Source organism: Amblyomma americanum, chromosome 5 (genome assembly GCF_052857255.1).
Source record: "Amblyomma americanum isolate KBUSLIRL-KWMA chromosome 5, ASM5285725v1, whole genome shotgun sequence".
In the NCBI taxonomy this organism is placed as follows: Eukaryota; Metazoa; Arthropoda; class Arachnida; order Ixodida; family Ixodidae; genus Amblyomma; species Amblyomma americanum.
The window spans coordinates 175,445,572-175,463,917 of record NC_135501.1 but is presented as its reverse complement, the minus strand read 5'-3'; the positions used below and the strand labels follow the sequence as shown (position 1 = coordinate 175,463,917).

Sequence of the window (18,346 nt, the reverse complement as noted above, 5' to 3'; positions counted from 1 at the left end):
ATCCACTCGGTAACTATGTAGGGTTGATTAGTGTTGTGACCTGGATATGACCTTAGCACGTTTAAACCCTATCCCTTTTTCTTTGATTCTAGTAGTTATGATTACAGGCGTCGCTATAGATAAGTGTCAATTACGGCCGTCGTATTGGCCCTTATTAATGATCAACCACCGCTCAGTTACACTAGAACAAGAAATATAAGCAGACCTCATTGTACACATCATAATCGGCATGTATTTTTGCTGAATCACTACAGGCGTATATACAAGGTTGGTCCAGCTACATGACAGACATGGAACTGATGTGGCTAAATAAAGTATCACTAAATCGTTGTCAAGAAAACCAGTGAAGTAGCATAAAAAGAGGTATGCACCTTGTGACTCTCCTTTTCGCTTCTGTACATCGGTTCTACGTTATTTCTTCAAAACGAATTAAAAAAAATCCATGTTCAGTTTCGTACGACGGTAAACAATCTTCTTAAATACGCTTTTTAAGCTGCCACATTCCTTTTCATCAAATTTTATCGTGCCACAATGTCCCTTTCACCTGTGATGCCAGTGGTACGATATCACACCACTAAGCTTAATTCCCTGCTACAAAATGAATCATTTTGTCTTTAACGAAATTTAATAAAATAGTAGTAGCTTCTTTTGAGATCGTGCTTTACACCACTGAAAAGAAAATTCATTAAGCAGTGCACTCAGGTTTCCCGCATTTCATGTTCATTTAGCATGTCGGCATATGCGCCTGTTAACTCGCGCACAAATAAAACAACCACATAGTTTCTTGCAAGAAAAGAGAAATTCACACATGATGATATCTGCCTCATTAACACTCGCAGAAGTTCGTCCACGTTCGCACAATGCACACCCACGAGCTAAGTTCGGCGGCATAGTTTACTTCACCAGAAGGAAGCCACAGTGCTTCCCGGGTTGCGAGGATGCTGTCTATGATTATCACACATCATTGATCACCACAGGGCGCTACTTTTACACGGCCGCTCCGGGCTAGTGGAGTTCATATCTCTGCATCCAGATTCACTTCAGCCTTTCGAGCACCTCGCATACGCTGTAGCTGAAAAGCCCGTCTACTCAGGAAACAAGTGTGAAGTAGCCCGAGGTGTTGATTCGCAGATGCTCGGGCGCAATAAATGGGTCTGGTCAGCAAATTCACACACGTCCGTTTCTGCGCGGGTCTCAGTAGCATGCACCAGTAGTTCACAATACCACTAGATGTTGGAGTGAGTGCTTCATCACCGACGAGCGCCTTGATCAACAACATAAAGTTCAGCGCAGCAATGATGAAGCCGTCATGTGTCCACCAGGATTTTTCTGGAGGAGGAAAGTGATGAAAAGATCACCTCACTGCTAGTCAGTCCGTGCTTTCTGCGTAATAGGTGGGCAGAAATCGGAGATGGCCTTTGAGTCGATGGCGAAAGCTTTTTTTCTCGGCGTCTCTGAAATTAGCAATGGGCATGATGGTCGGTCCTGTCACAGTGTCCGTCCAGGCGTACCATCGGTCTGTGCTCTTCCTTACAGTCATCATCAACGGTCACCCACCATTCTTCCGGGGCTTTCTGTGTGACAGTTCTCTTGGTGAGGACCAGGCGGTGAAGTACTCGCTATATCACTCCATGAGACGCATTCAACGACTGTACCCTCTTCATAGCACTATGTCGCAGAGGTCTTCATCCTGCGCCAGGTCTTCGGGCGCCCCTTGCCTCAGTGGCTGAGATCGGACTCCGTGGGCAGCTGCGAAGTCTTGGTCGTCCTCTTCGTCGTCATCTTCCTCTTCTTCGTCCTCGCTGAAGTTGCAGTCGTCGTCGGTGGCGACCTCTCTCTTTACGGCCGCCGGGGACGCCTCGTGGGCCCGCTGGGGTCACGAGGCGTCCCAAAGATCCAGTCACCAGGTCCGGCCCTGCAGCTGCAGGTAGGACGGGCACATCGAAGGCATCGTGGCCCCCGGCATGCCTCCGGCTCCTGTCGCCCCGGCGTTGCCCACCATGCTGCCCGGGTTCAGGTCGACGGCCTGGCCGTACGAAGTCATGCCTGCACGACACGCGGACAAGAAATGAAGAAATAAATGGGCGTAACTCAAGTTTGCTCAGACCTGATGCCAGCTCCAAATTTTTCACCCGCTCTGCACCATGTGAGCACTACAGGTTCGAAGTCCAGTCGCCAAAACAAACATGCCGATCAATCCAGTGCGCTATTCTAAATCCCAAGCGATGTGCCGCTGCTCCAGATGTTTCCACAGATGTCGTGATATAACTACGTCGCATATGTTTGTTTTTCTTTTTGCCTCAAATAGCAATTATTCATATAGGTGATTCTGACTGTTCTACTTTTGAGTATGTGCATTTTGTTCTTGGCAATCCCGCCGTTAATTTTTGGGCCCCTGTCCTCTTTAATGCGCATGACGTTGAGGGTTAAATAACCAATCATAGCACCTTGATGTATACCTATCTATGCATCCGCATGTACTTGGCCATATGTGAACCTCCAGAATAAGGGCGAATAACTCACCGTTAATGCCCAGCGGGCTGGAACTGCTGGGTGGCGCTCCGCACATGACCCTGGCGCCGGGCGAGCTGTCCACCAGGCAAGACCGGTGATGGTGGTGCTGGTGATGGTGCAGGCCTCCTCCGGCTCCAAGGCCGCTTCCATTACCGCCGCTCCTTTGGGAGGAGGACTGGTGGTGGCCGGCACCCACCCCGACCGAGGACGCGGATCCCGTGGACGAGAGCAAGTCTCCCACGGCATCTTCTTCTCCCGATGAACTGCCGCATGGTTTGCCGTCTTTCACCAACACCGGCACAGCCACCTGTCGTTACAGGGGCGAAAAACCAGGCATGGGGCTAAAAGTGTCTCGAAAAAGATCAATGACTGCTAATCTTAGCTACCCCGTGCGGTTCTATAGTTCGGGATTTCGAGCCATATGGCTAGCTGTCGCCCCAGGGACATCAGGATATCGTTCCGTGAGCCAGCTGACTTGGCGCGTACTGCGACCGCCAGGGCAACCTCTTAGACAGCGTGGCTACTCCAGAAGTACACACAATCTGTGTGCCTGCATCATAAAATACATGCGAGCCTCGATCTCGCTTGAATTGATGGTTTAAAAAGGCAGGAAGCAGAATCCATGCTGCCTGGGTGCGTTTCGAGTATGGAGCATCGGGAAATTCGGGACGACATACATGGCCACAGGCTACTGAGCGCTAGTATAATAGAGCTATTCTTTTTCTCCAATTATGTTGCATCCGTATCGTCCGCAGCGCCGACTGGCAGACAGATGCAGCGATAGCAGTGGCTTGACATCACTTGGGCCAGTGAGGAAGGGCGAAAGAATCAAAGTTAAATATAGCACAGGTTTTGAACAAATTAGCAGGTGCGAATAATAGTTCAAGACTTCAAGCTCGACGCCATCGATCTGGGGTACATAGGGCACAAACTGAGCAGGTGTAAAACGAGGTAGTTTTGTTCCTTGCATTCTATTCGATATCACCCACCATAGTGTTTGACCGCTTGTAGGAATATGATCGACTGTGAAGGCATGGCTACCCGCAGCAATAATAATTGTTTTTTAGAAAGGAAATGGCGCAGTATCAGTCTCAGATATCGGTGGACACCTGAACCGCGCCGTAAGGGAAGGGATAAAGGAGAGAGTGAAAGAAGAAAGGAAGAGAGAGGTGCCGTAGTGGAGGGCTCCGGAATAATTTCGACCACCTGGGGTTCTTTACCGTGCACTGACATCGCACAGCACACGGACACCTTACCGTTTTGCCTCCATAAAAACGCAGCCGCCGCGGTCGGGTTCGAACCCGGGAACTACGGATCAGTAGCCGAGCGCCCGAACCACTCAGCCACCGCGGCGGATAACCCGCAGCTGCTCATCTTCAAAATCGGCCCAGGGGAGCACTGGCCCGTACCTTTCGCGGCGAGTGTGACCCCTGGTGTGCTGCCGAAGCTGTCCCCCCGCCAACGCTGTTGGTGCTGCCGTGCTGCTGCAGTTGCTGCTCTGCCATGGCCTTCTCCTTGGCCTGGCGCTTGCACTTGTAGCGGTGGTTCTGGAACCAGATTTTGACCTGTTCGGGAGCAGGGGGGGAACAAGGATGAGATGAAGGGTGGCACTGAGGGAACTTTGGAGAGTTCGGCGATTTGTAAACTAGTATCTAGGGCTTCACGACCTCGCTATTGATTCATTTCGCAACAAAACTTTGTACTTTTAGGTATCTTTAACGTCAAACAAGTTGGCTGGTTGAATTACGCTGCAGAATGCTTTACCTCTTTCTTTCTTTCTTTCTTTCTTTCTTTCTTTCTTTCTTTCTTTCTTTCTTTCTTTCTTTCTTTCTTTCTTTCTTTCTTTCTTTGTGGAGTTATGTAATTCAGTTATTAGCGGGCCACCACTTATACCGCCCACTTATGCCTACGACATTATTAGAAAACATAGTAGTGCTTTTTAAGCTCCCCCTTTGGATATATTCAGAATGTCAAGTGCAATGACACTGCATAGTTGTATACAACTGCGCATGGATGTTTGCCCGAATATGGTAAATTACATATTTCTTCTACGTAGATGACTGACCTCTAAACACTGATGGCAAATATATACCGCACTGAAGGCCACAACGTGTTCGACTATTAGCCCTGGATTGTGTTAAACAATTTTCCCTCCCCCGTAACACGAGAAACACTCGCATAAAGCGCAGTTGGCTGAACCACCGTCCAGCCTCTCTCGTGAGCTATGCAATACCTGTGTCGGTGTCAGGTGGATGAGGCTGGCCAGGTGCTCCCTCTCGGGTGCGGACAGGTATTTCTGCTGCTTGAACCGTCGCTCGAGCTCGTACACCTGCGCCTGCGGATGGAATCAGTATGGCAGCATACACGATTAACAATAACGAATTCTCAAGTGAAAGCTGTATCATCGTCATCATCATCAGCCTTACTACACCCACTGCAGGGCAAAGGCCTCTCCCATGTCTCTCCAATTAACCCTGTCCTTTGCCAGCTGCGCTCACCCTGTGCCTGCGAACTTCTTAATCTCATCCGTCCACCTAACCTTCTGCCGCCCCCTGCTCCGCTTACTTTCTCTTGGAATCCACTCCGTTGCCCTTAAGGACCAGCGGTTATCTTGCCTTCGCATTACATGCCCTGCCCAAGCCCATTTCTTTCTCTTGATTTCGACTAGGATGTCATTAACCCGTGTTTGTTCCCTCACCCACTCTGCCCGCTTCCGATCTCTTAACGTTACACCTATCATTTTCCTTACCATGGCTCGCTGTGCTGTCCTTAACTCAAGCTGAGCCCTTTTCGTTAGCCTCCACGCTTCTGCCCCCTAGGTGAGTACAGGTAAGATTATGCTGTTGTACGCCTTCCTCTTGAGTGAAATTGGTAAACTGCCACTCATGATCTGCGAGAACTTGCCATATGCGCTCCACCCCATTCTTATCCTTCTAGTTATCTCCCTCTCGTGATCCGGATCAGCTGTCACTACCTGCCCTAGGTAGACGTATTCCGTCACAACTTCTAGGCTCTCGCTGCCAATTGTGAACTGTTGTTCCGTTGACGTGTCAACTTAAATGACGTGTCAACGGTTCACGAAACCAGACAATAAAGGGTCAGGCTGGCCCAGATCTCGACGGAAGAGAGCCATCGCCCGCCTGCCGCAGGGGAAAATGCACAGAAGGTACAGGAAAAGAAGACACATAGCGAGGAGCGGAAGTAATTGTTTCTAGTTAAACGAATATAGTTTCTTCATCATCATAAGCCTAACTGAGTATACTGCATAACAAATACTGTCCCATCCCTACTGAAAAATGTATATAGGTTTGAATGGGTCAGCATATAGGATTATGGCACATTTGGTTTGGCTTTATGGGATTAACGTCCCAAAGCGACTCAGGCTTTGCGGGACGCCTTGACAAAGGGCTGCTGATAATTTCGACCACATGAGGTTGTTAACGTGCACTGAAACTGCACACGACACGGATTTCTTAACATTTTTCCTTCATCGAAATGCTACCTTCGAGGCTGGGTTCGAACCCGCGACTTTCATGCATTGTGTGATGTAAGCGCACGTTAATTAACAACGACTGGTCAAAACTGCCAGGAGCCCATCGCCAAGGCGTCCCGCAAAGCCTGAGTTGCTTTGGGACGTTAATCCTATAAAGCCAAACCAAATGTGCCATAATCCTATACGCTGACCTATTCAAACCTATACAGATTTTTCAATAGGGATTGATCTTCAATCCGCCGAGTCAATGCGCCAGCCCTATCTTCTAAGACTTGTTAATCTCATCCGCCCACCTCACCGTCCGCTTGCATTGGAATTCGCTTTGCTACCGTAACGGAGAGGATTCTGCACTGCTCCCATTTTAAAACACTGCATCTTTAGACGATCACTTATGCAGTTGAAATTCGGACAACAAAATGAATAAAATACGCTAATTCGAGTTTGAAGACTGACTAAAAGGTTGGATTTTAAAACTTGTGTATGTTGGAGCGTCGTACAGGTCTCCGTGACATGGCAGCGATTGATGTCAACTACAATTCATCTAAACATATAGATGTAACTCGACGTTTCTCTCTGGGCCACGATAAATTATCTAAATTGTTTAAGGCATTGGCACATCGCCATGCATGCACATAAAGTCTGCAGCAAAAGTCTTCGGGACGTGTGTGTTCAGGAACAAACTTATCACTGCCGCTCAACCTCGCGAATCAGTCGCCTAGTGCTGATATCAGCGGATGGAACATGCAAGACTAGGCATTTTAGGTGACCAGCTGGCGCGACTGCCTCGGTGTAATTTTATTTTTCCCGCGCATGAGCCCCTCATACTTTGCTGCTGTGGGTGCATCATACTTGGTCGGAATGTATGGAAATGGAGCGACATGCTAATGGCGGCCTTTCACAGCGAAAAGTTATTCAGTTAAAAAATTTTGAAAATTTTAAAAAATTTTGTTTAAAATTTCTATAAAAAATTAAAAGCTTCCTATTCGAGCATTTATACAGGCTGTTTCGCTTAATACTCTCCGCGATTTTTAATAATAGGCTTTTTTGGGTTAGAACAGCGGCTCTTTTCGGCATAGCATTATCAGCGGTGTAATACATCGGAATACAGCTGGTTGCAGTTGGTGTTTAGGCTAGTTAACTGACATTGAATATTTAACTTTTTAACTATTACTGTTAGGCTCCTTAATTACAGAGAGGCGTGTAGCTCACCCTACTTAATATCCATATCAGTTTTTAGACTTTTGAAAACGCGGTTACCCTCGGTGCTGTGGCCCACCAAATTTTGGCTATTCCGACGTGCACTGGAGAGGTTGCTTTGCCTGCAAGCTTCTCGAAAGCGCGTGTATTTTCGTACGATGCAAGCAGAATTGGTTGGGCCAAAGCGCGAGGGGTAACCGCGCTTGCGAAATTCTACAAACTGATATGGATATTACTTATTGTGGGCTTCACGCCTCTCAATAATTAAGGAGCCTAACAGTAATAGAGTAGAAAGTTAAACTATTCAATATTAGTTAACCAGCCTGCTAGTTCACACGTCTTAGCTGTATTTTGATGTATTACACCGCTGACAATATGCTAGGTCGAAAAAAAAAACACCTCTTCCAACTCAAACTATATTTGAATATTGCAGCAAGTCGTAGGTGGAACAACCTGTATACTGTCGCGGATCTTTGTGCTGTTTGTTTGCTCATGCTTCAAAGCTGCCGGCACGCGGCGTTATCGCTTCGTTCGTGACGCAAGACGCGACCAGATTTATTTCGATTGATCGCATCCAGGCAGAGCTGATTCTACGTTGTTCAGAATGTTCTAGTAACTTTGCACGCTTTATCTCGAAAGTTCGCTATCAGCTTTGAATTGAGCAGAGCCGAGAGCGGCGGGCACGCTTATTGCTACGGCGCCGTCCAGTCATTAAGTTCTTTGCGGGTGCAAGTCAGCTCATATAAAGTATTTAATTTAGAAGCGCTGTCTTCGCTGTCTTCCTGCTCTCCGGACTGCAGTCACCACTATATATATACGTGACAATACAGCGTTTCTCCCTAATGAATTAACGCGCGCCGAAAGTGACTCGTCGCACAGCGAGCAAAGTGTGTTACCTGCGTGAAGAGCACACGCCTCTTCCGTCGCTGTCCCAGAGGAAACTGCATCCCCGCGGCCGCGGCTGCGGCGGCGCAGGCAGCAGCGGCGGCCGCGGCCGCTGCCGACTTGCCCATGGAGTCCGCACCCGACCCGGGACCTCCGCAGGCCGCGCTCAGCGCAGGACCCAGCTGGGCACCCGCGCCGGCGCCTGCTGGACCGCCCATGAGCCTCGAGACTGGGCACAGTGGTTGCAGGGGTGAGCGACGCAGGGGTGAGTTTCCACTTCACTCATTTCACCCTTAACGAGCTTACACCACGAAGTGACGAAATTGAGTCTAGGTCTGAAAAAAAAGGCGTATTTAGTGAAGAACAACGGTGTAGGCCCTATGGGGAACTTGCGCTGAAGTTTGCGGTGCCGATTGCAGCGCCATAACACACTGCCTAGCGAGAAGAGCAAGCAGTTTTGGGTAGTACTATTAGTAGTTTTCCGCGCCACCCTCAGGCGCTTATTGGCGTGAGCCTCCGAGCTCTGTCGAAGGCGCACGTGCCGTGCGTCAGCTATCTGGGCTACGCCGAGAGAAGCTAGGCAATGAATGCTGTCAGCCAAACGCGGGTATCTAATCGCGCACAATGTGTTCTCGCGTTTGCAGCGGCCCAAGCGGCTGACAAAAGCAGTTTTGAGTCACCGAATGGAACAATTGTAGTGCCTGCCACCTTGGCAGCGCAGGTTCCCCATAGCGAGACAATAGTTGAGGGCAAGCAGCGGCTGATGGGAATCCACCCACCAGTATAAGGATCGTTGTAACGTTTGTAATAAATAACACTTGTAGCCGGGTATTTCTTTAGAACTACTTAGTGCAAGGAAAAACAACAGATAAGAAGCATGGGCACAAATGACGAAGGATCCTAGCTAAGTCCCTAGATCGGCTGTGGAGGCTGCGGAAAAAGATAAACTCAAGATAGTCCTTATGAGATCATAAACTTCAACGGCTTCTTCAATTATTCATCGGAAATCTACTATTTACACACGGCATCCCTTTACCGCGAAAAATGCTCTGCACACACATGCCCATATCAATTCCCAACTTAGGATGGATTTCCGAGCTACTTGGCACAGTTCATAGCAAATGAAACAGCGTGGAAAGGACACCGATGAAGAAAGTAACCGAACATGACAAACGCTGTGTCATACTATTCTTTACTACGTCCATGTCTTTTCTGCGCTGTTTCGTCAACCAACTTTGTACCTTCTTTGTGCACTTCTGCGAGGGATTATAATGGTCGGTTTGCTGACACTGCGCTGCACATTAATTTTGATGAGTTTCAATGCAGCCATCGAGCAAACTATCAACTAATTAACCTGGCCTCTTAAGCGAAGACGAGACGACTTGCTATGAAAAAAAGAAAGAATAAACAAAAAGCGTCTAAGTTGTAAAGCGTCACACACACGCGAAGACATATGGCTAGTTATGGATTAGCATCAACTTGCTAGCCCAGGACTGGTAGCTTATCTACTTGGATTCGCGTGCTATTATAGCGGCTGCTGTGCTTCGGTAACTCGTACGGTGCCTTATACAACTACCCATAGCTATGGGATGGAAAACTGGTTTTATTGGTCAGTGCCTAGAAAGGGATAGGAGAGAGGGGTTCTTTAATGAAGAAAATAAATTTTAGCCACGGTGTGAAAAGTGCTGGCATGCTATTCTGTGTTGGGAAGGGGATTTGGGAGAGCAGGGCGGTTGAAGAAGTGTGCAGAAAAAAGTCAAATAAAAAAAATAAAGTCATTTGATTTACATTATTGCACATCGAAGTTTTTAAGGTTTCTGGAAAATTCAAGTGTCATCGAGATGAGCAGAAACACGGTACAGTGCCCGGGGAATTTTGAGCAAGGGTGGATGTAGAAAGCGTTGTCTCTTGTGTGTATTTTTCATGTCCCCGTCTTCTAGTGCACTTAAATCTTCATCGATATCAGAAACCAACTAGCCCAAGAAACAGCCTTGTTGGTGCAAAAAGGTTTTAAAGTTTGCCAAGTACCGCATGTCCTCCATATAGGCGAATAAAAAATGCAGTCCATGGCGCTGCTGTGAAGGTTCGGCCGAGGGACCTATGGAGCACAGTGCCCATCGTGGCACGATTTGTCGAAGTTAGTACGTGCTCAAGGAGAACTCTAGTTTGGGCTAGTTGGTTCATGATTCACAAAGTAAACGGCGCGAAATACGGGGACACGAAATAGGGGCGCTGGTCCTGTCGTGTTTGTTTCTCTTTTTTTCCGCGTATTTTGCGCTTTTTTCTTTGCGAGTTAGAATGTGCATCGCACATGCAGTGCATATACTGTGCACTATTTAGCGCATTCAGGGGTGACACGTGGAAGACATGGCGGTATTACACTTCAGCGATGGAGCAGTCTCTCCACGAAGCCACTGAACCCCTATCACGATTCTAACCCAGTAGCTCCGGTGCACTGGAATAAGCGGGAGGTAGGGAGTTCGAATATCGGTACCGCCGGGGATGTTGTTTTCCGATGAATTCAAACATCTCCCCGTTAGGTTCTCGGTTTAATCTGGAAGTGCAAAATCAGTCGGAAAAATGTGAGCCGGTGTTTGGCTAAACCATGTAAGGCCGCCAGTATGAAAGGACTCGTTTGCGAAGCTGATCAATTAGTTGAAAATAAAAATGGTCGCTGAAGCTTCGCGGTGATTGATTGTTATCAGATTCTGACCGAGCTAAAACTCCGTTCATTTATCCGGGGTGTCGCATATGAACTCATCGGTCATTCAGGGTGTGTGATTGATTGTCGACGGTTGTGGCCAAGAGTTAAGTGGATCGCATATAGATTAAAAAGGAAACGACCAGAAATTTAAAATATGCCAGTACACACGTAAAACAACTGCATGCAAATTTCGAAGCACTGGATTCAATTCGATTGCCCCAGGATGAAAGATTAAGTATGAATTTATTCAGTACATGAGGCATAAGCACAAAAACATCAGTGTACAGAGTCAGAAGACTCGATAACTTTACACTATACTAAATTAAAAATAAACAAGCAGCAACACGGACAAGTAATTATAAAATAATATCAAAGCTAATATAAATAGAAAAACATTACGTGAGATGTAAATGAAACAAAAAATAGATTATCAGGCCAAAAAAACAAAAATACAAAGCTAAAATAACCATCGTTATATATGATATCACACGAAACTCAAAAACAAGAAAGATACAGCGCAGTGCAAAGAATTTAAATATTCATTACTAAAAGGCATACACACTACGGTGTCAAGTTTTCTAATGTTGCAAACGAAAAATTTTCAGACAAAGACATGGTTGATTTTAAACTCAGCGGTAGGTTACTGCATAAAGAAATACAGGCACAATGAATGCGCTGCTTTCCGTAATTAGTAAAAACATCGGGATAGCAAAAAAATTTGGTGAGCTGAAAACCTAGTGGGATTGCTATTCTGCTAAAAACTGTTGTCGATAAACTGAAAACAAAGTTTTTCTCAACTAACCTAACAAACAGGGCAGGTAGACCGTAGAGAAACAAACTAATAATGGGTAAGATATTATACTTGCGTATCAAAGGCACAGTATTGGAAATATAAGAACTGCTGGTAATAATGCACCCAAGTATTCTTCATGTTACTCTTACACGTTCACCAGCACTGTAACATGATAATCTAGCATCTTACCTATGCGACCACATATGGCGGCCATCTATACAACGCATGCTTACAGAGATATCGGTGGTCTTTGTTGTTGTTCAAGTTACCTTGGACCTGAATTATCATTGAGATGAGTTCCGCAGTGCTAAAACTAAAGTGTTGCTCCAAAATGCGAAAGCAATTTGGCACTAAATCAGGCGCTCGGAACACAGACTTGCAAACCATGAAATGCACTTCTCATTAAAAGGCGACAACTAAAAGAACTCAGAAAAAGACACCAGAGGAGGTTCGCAATTACAGAAAAGAGTTTCTTCGCTCAGAAACACGTGAGCTTCGTGTGTAATATGTGAAATGTAATTACTGATTTACACATTCGCAGGTTTAAAATTTTGTGTAGAGCAAGCACTAGGACGGCCGAACGACAAACACACAGACGAACGCTGACTCTTAGCAAACACAGATTTATTCCTAAAGTCACGTGACCGAACAACCCAGTGCAGTCGCTCAGAGCCAAATAAAAATAACACATCACGCAAGCGGCGAAACACACAAAAAATATACTGTTCATGTCCAACATTCTTGGATAAAAATTTTGAACATTGAAATATTGTAAGCTACTGGTATAGAAATATTGAAGGTAATGGTCCATTCTTTGGATGTGTAGCAAAATCTTTCATTTAGAGCGTTTCCATCGCTCGGATCGAGCAGTTAATGCTGCCTTATAGAAAACTAATGGGGAACGCTTTTGACGACAGCAAAAACGTTAATAGCAAAAAAAAATCAAGCCTGCCGACGGGATATCTGTGGATATATTTATTGTTATAGTAAAATCTTACAATATATGAAAAAATTGAGTTCATAAACTGGTTAAACCTTTCAAAAATGCTTGCATCCTGATTTGCTCGGTACGTACCCAGAATCAAATGAACTGGTAGCAACTAGGCCAACTGTCCATCTTATCCAAGGCTATTCTTTGGAACCGAATGACGTATGGGACCCACTTCATTCTAATCAAACAGGAATATACTTACAGTGACATGAGTTCTGTGCAAGAGGGAGCTTTTAAACACACCATAGCTGAACAGAAGTGAGGACATCAGATATTGCAAGCGTGGCCGTGAAAGGCGACAACATGCTGGAAACATAAAGACAGCTGCATGCCTGGGGATGCCTGTCATGTGTATGGAGTTTCCAACTATTCGGCTATTACAACATGAGCACTGACTACATAGTGCTTATATCAACAGCGGAATCCATGCACATGTATACAATGAATGTGTATACACATTTATGCAGTGTAAACTAAGTTCTGCAGTTTGAATAACCATGCTATATCCTTCAAAACTTTCCCTAGACAGCAGAAATTCTAAACTGGTTTTGCCTCTGCCGCTAAAGATTAGACAAATTAGAGGCAAGCTCTCATACTTTTCTCCTTGCTTTGTTGGTCTGAAACAGCAGCCCAAAATAAAAGAGGCCGATTTAGGCGTCTGCGCTCTCGAGACGCGCACCGCTCGTTTCCGAGTGCTCTTTAAAGGAACTCCTCCCACACCCTCACCCCTCCCACCCCATTTCTCCTTGTAATTTCCTCTCCCGCTTCCTCTCATCGTATAATGCGTGGCTGCTTTACAGTTCGTTCGGGAGCACTCAGAATGAACTGGTCTTTCTTTTCCCTTGTTTCGCAGCCGCGCACAGAAATCCGTTCGAGAGCTTTGCATTCGTGCGTACACCCTTGGCACAACTAGAAATGGGGGAGGCTGTAGGGAAAGGATATGTACAGAGAGCACGCGTACAGTTCTTGTAGCTCCTCGAAAATGGTTCGAGAACCATGTCTGCGCCCCTCGCTCTGAAATGCTATAGTGTCCTCAAGAAGGGGAAGACAGTACTCTCGTACGCGAGCTCTCTCTTACACACACACTCTCTCTCTTCTGTATCTCTCGAGCCTGACGGTACCCGCACCCTCCGTTTCCCTCGAGTGCAAGCGCACCGCACCGTCGCTCTTAGCATCCAGGAGGGCCCCCGAACAGGGCGCACCTCGCCGCGTTCCCTCCGCCGTCACCGCCGCCGCTACGGCGACGTCCTCGAGGAGGACGTTGCCGCGTCGCGTCTCTTCGACGTTATACGAATCACCTTACGGCTTCCCCCTCTCCCCACCCCATCACCTCTCCACCGTATCCCGCCAGCACCTTCCTCCTCGCTCTTCAATATCCGGCCGCAGCGCTGGAGAGGTCCTCCGCCATCGTGCCCAAGGACCTTCTTCCAGAGCAGCCGTTTCCCCTTTTTTCCCCCCTCTTTCCCTTTCCCGCACCTCTTCTCCGGCCGGGCACGGCACTCGTCTTCAGCGGGGTGCTCTCGAGGCTCGCAAGTTTCGCGGTGCGAGCCGCCCGGCCGGTGCTTGAGGCCTCCGCGCCGGGCGGAGGAGAGTACTCGTACCTCTCGTGGAAGCCCGGCGCGGCCCGCCGCGTCGCGAGCGCGCACTCCAAGGTGAGTTCGCGGCAGAGTGGCGCGTGCTTTGGCGGCGCTGTATAGAACCGACGTCGCGTACCCGCCGCCGTCGCTACCGCCGCAACGGCTGCCGTCGTCGGACCCTAAGAGACCCTCGAGTCTCGACGACGGCGGGCCTTCTAGGGTCCTCGCTCCCCCACTCTCTCCTTCCTCCTGGGCCCGAGTGGCGCGCACCAGCAACGTCCCGCGGATGGTCCTCACTCGTGCCCCTCCCCTTCTCTTCGTTCAGGGCTATATAAAAAATAAAAAGGCTCGCCTGCGACGTCAGTCGCGGTTCAACTTTGGTCCGGTGCAGTTCGCCGTCGTCTTGGTCGTCTGGGGATGCTGGAGACGGCCCGCGTACCAAGCGCTCGCGAAGTTCGGTGGTTCGACTTAGTCGACGATCCCGTTGACGTTCAACGCATTCAAGATCTGTAGTTTCTCCGAAGGCGTGGATCACTTCTATCATCCTTGTGGTCCCCACACAGAAGGCTGCCTTCAAGGATGCATGGTGGTGTTCTTTGTGATGCAGTGACGGCAGCTCCCTTTGGCGCCAGGTATCCACAGCATACCAAGGAATGTTCTCTCAGCGCTTTCGTACTCCAGTTTTTGTGTGCCTTAGTGGCGTCGTCGTTTCAGCGTGATGTCCATCCGCAGGCTACAAGGTGAATGAATCGTTATTTGTGTCTGGAATATAACGCTCGAAGTGCTATGATTTTAGATCGTGTCATCGACTGTGCAGATCATGCGTGTACCAACCGGAGACTGCAGTCCGATGTTGTAAATTACCAGCCAAGGAGAAAATCCTTGAGGGACATCAGTGAGCCCCATGGATTGTAGTCCGTACTGCTGCTTCCGTTCCTGTGGTCCTCTGCTGCCCTCTGTAGTGCGCATAAGGACATAAACACCGCTGTTTTGGTCGACAAACACCTCAACAATCTGCATGGTGATCCTCAGTTGTGGGTGACCTCGTGCTCAAGTTTTTGTGCTGTGCGTGGCTGATCATCTACGCATTAGCAGACGGCGAAAGCATGTTTGTGACCCTGGACTGTTGTAATTATTTGACTGGTTCTTACAGTGCCGCCGTTCTTTAGGAGCTGCTATGTCGCTCCTAAACAGCTGCTTGAGGTCTTGGTGATTTTCGCATGTGTCCATGTGGCATCTTTTATTCTCTTGAGATGAGAGACTTGTGTGCTGGGCGTTATTATAACTGCGCGCACTGCACTAGGCTTTCGACTGGCACGTGGGTTTTTTGTGATGCGCAACTGTGCAGACACACGCCTTTCGTATGCTCGCGAAGAAGGTATAGTAAACAAGTTAACCTTTTGTTTTTATACATTTTTTGTTGCTTTCAGCGTTCTTGTGTCTAAGTCCGCCGTCAGTGGCCACAGATGGAAGCTCTTCAACTTCTCTAGATATACACGCGTTTCACTTACATATCGCAATGAGGGACCTCCTCTCTGAAGTCAGCCTTCTTGTCTAGAGAATCTTCTTGTCCTTTAAGCTCTTGAACGCAATGACTGCTTTTTTTGTCACATACAGTCTTTTTCAAAAGTTATAAGGGCACTTAGTTTGTTATTCGGCTCTCCAACACGGCTCCTCTAGCGCCCCCAAACACTCCAAGCACCCCGAATCTCTAAATACGCATAACTTCTATCCTCGCCGCTTCGGGGAACCGAAGTATTAATGGTGCTACAATAGACTCGCTGCTCGGCCAAGAAAGAAAACTTGGGGCCTGGAAACTTATTCAAAAGACTGTAACCGCTGGGGCCATTGTGCGCGCTGCCTGCCAATAGGTTGGCGTGTAAGCTCATTCGATGTCTATGTCGAGAAGCATGACCAATCGAACCGGCCACGCGTTCTTAAGTCATCAACCCCTCGTCGCACCTTATGCGCAGTTCTATATAAGAGATAGAAAAAAAATGACATGTATAGCAGAGCGCGTACACATTTGGACGTCTACAGCCTCGACCGCGTGCGGTCACCGGTGTCCTGTATAAGAACACACGCCGCGGGGGCCATCGCTAGTGGTTTAGCCAGCCGCAAGCCTGGAGCTCAGAATATAGCGAGCAAACACCACGCAACCCCGGCGCGCGTCATCGCACAGGCAAGCACTCGTGCTGCTTGGTTTTCCTCGCTCGGTCGCTTGCGTGCAAACATGGTTTTGTAGGCGCGAAAGACGAGGTAGTAGCCCGAGGCGTCGCGCCGCAATCACGACGCCTTCTTTGTTGTCCGTCTGATCTTGAAGAGGATGGGGAGGGCTGGAGAAGGCATATACCGGTCCAGAGGAGACGGAGAATGAGAATAATAACAAGAGATAACGAGGTTATCAAAACACGCGCAGCCAGCCGTTGGGCATCTATAAAAACCGCACACATCCACCCGGTGGATTTGTTCGGTTATACAAAGCGCACTCCGCGTATATAGTCGCCATTAAGCTATACGACGGTGTTTGCGGAACAGAGGTGGAGGAGGACGGGGAATAGAAGCGCGAAGATTGAGCGACGGGCGGAAACCAAGCGCACTTGGTACATATGGCGCACCAAGTGGCTTTTGAGACGGGCTGGATCGTTGCTGCAGGCAGATGGCGTTGAGCGCGCATATGTTTTGTCCCCCTTGCGGCGTGAATGTGGTCGCGTGGTATAGTGGTGCGATCTACCGGAGGCGTGTGTTCTGCGCCGGAGCTCCGACAGCTTTTGTCCCAACAAAAAGCAGAAACGTGAAAACAGTGCAGATCCGCCGCGGTGGATCAGTGGTTAACGCGCTCATCTAGTGACCCGGAGTTCCCGGGTTCCAGCCCGACCGCGGTAGCCGCGTTTCGAATGAGACAATTAATAATAATAATTGGTTTTTGGCGAAAGGAAATGGCGTAGTATCTGTCTCGTATATCTCTGTGGACACCACTGTAAGGGATGTGATAAAGGAGGGAGTGAAAGAAGAAAGGAAGAGAGAGGTGCCGTAGTGGAGGGCTCCGGAATAATTTCGACCACCTGGTGATCTTTAACGTGCACTGACAATGCACAGCACACGGGCGCCTTTGCGTTTTGCTTCCATCGAAACGCGACCGCCGCGGCCGGGTTCGAACCCGGGTACTCCGGATCAGTAGCCGAGCGCCCTAACCACTGAGCCACCGCGGCTGGTATTTCAATGGAGGCGAAACGCAAAAGGCGCCCGTGTGCTGTGCGATGTCAGTGCACGTTAAAGATCCCCAGGTGGTCGAAATTATTAACCGGAGACCTCCAATACTGCACCTCTTCCTCCTTTTCTTCTTTCACTCCCTCCTTTATCACATCCCTTACGGTGTGGTTCGGGTGTCCACAGAGATATGTGAGACAGTTGCTGTGCCATTTTCTTTCCTCAAAAATCAACTTTCATTTCAAACAGTGCAGCTTGGGTTGCTATGGCATGTGGCAACTATAGATGCGATACGCCGTTTATTTATGATACAGTAAAACGGAGGGCTGGGAGAGTTGATATACATTCTAAGCACAAATTACCCTATAAGGGTGTAAAAAAAGGATTAAACGACACTTTAGAGCACACCCTAATAGGCGCAGCGTATGCTGCCCGAGCCCTGGGGTTTATCTCCATGGCTAAAAATGCGGAATATTACGGTTGGCAACGGAAACAGATTTCCTCTTCAAAACGCGCGAAGTTCTTGCAGTTACGAAGATCTCAATCAAGATTTCAACCCCTTGTATCTGCTAACTTCGAAACGTCGGGTGCCGCTTTTAAAAGGCTCCTTCCGGTGCTTACCGCATAATGTGCCACACTTTCACGTGGTAATATGTCTGTTTTCATCAGCAAGAATTCCGTGTATTTCGTGGTCGGAATGTATCTCTGTACCTGGGAAGCATGTCCTTCCCCGTGAAAGGAAATGCGCTTGAGGACTGTTTACTCCCTTTTTTACTCCCATAAAAGGTAATTCATGTTTAGAGCGCATAATAATAACAATAATAATTGGTTTTGGGGGAAACGAAATGGCGCAGTATCTGTCTCATATATCGTTGGACACCTGAACCGCGCCGTAAGGAAAATGATAAGGGAGGGAGTGAAAGAAGAAAGGTGCCGTAATGGAGGGCTCTGGAATAATTTAGACCACCTGGGGATCTTTAAC

At 48.0% G+C, this 18,346-nt stretch overlaps 1 protein-coding gene across 1 annotated transcript in view; it reads right to left on the bottom strand.

Moving 5' to 3' along the window:
- Positions 1 to 211: 211 nt before the first annotated feature.
- Positions 212 to 18,346, bottom strand: part of scro (scarecrow) — a 33,489-nt gene continuing 15,354 nt past the window's right edge. The window contains exons 2-6 of the mRNA XM_077668026.1: positions 8,101 to 8,318; positions 4,748 to 4,849; positions 3,924 to 4,079; positions 2,524 to 2,821; positions 212 to 2,046 (exon numbers count right to left, since the gene is read on the bottom strand). Coding sequence (XP_077524152.1) covers positions 1,901 to 2,046; positions 2,524 to 2,821; positions 3,924 to 4,079; positions 4,748 to 4,849; positions 8,101 to 8,318 — 920 coding nt within the window. The 3' untranslated portion in view covers positions 212 to 1,900. The remainder of the gene's footprint in view (positions 2,047 to 2,523; positions 2,822 to 3,923; positions 4,080 to 4,747; positions 4,850 to 8,100; positions 8,319 to 18,346) is intronic.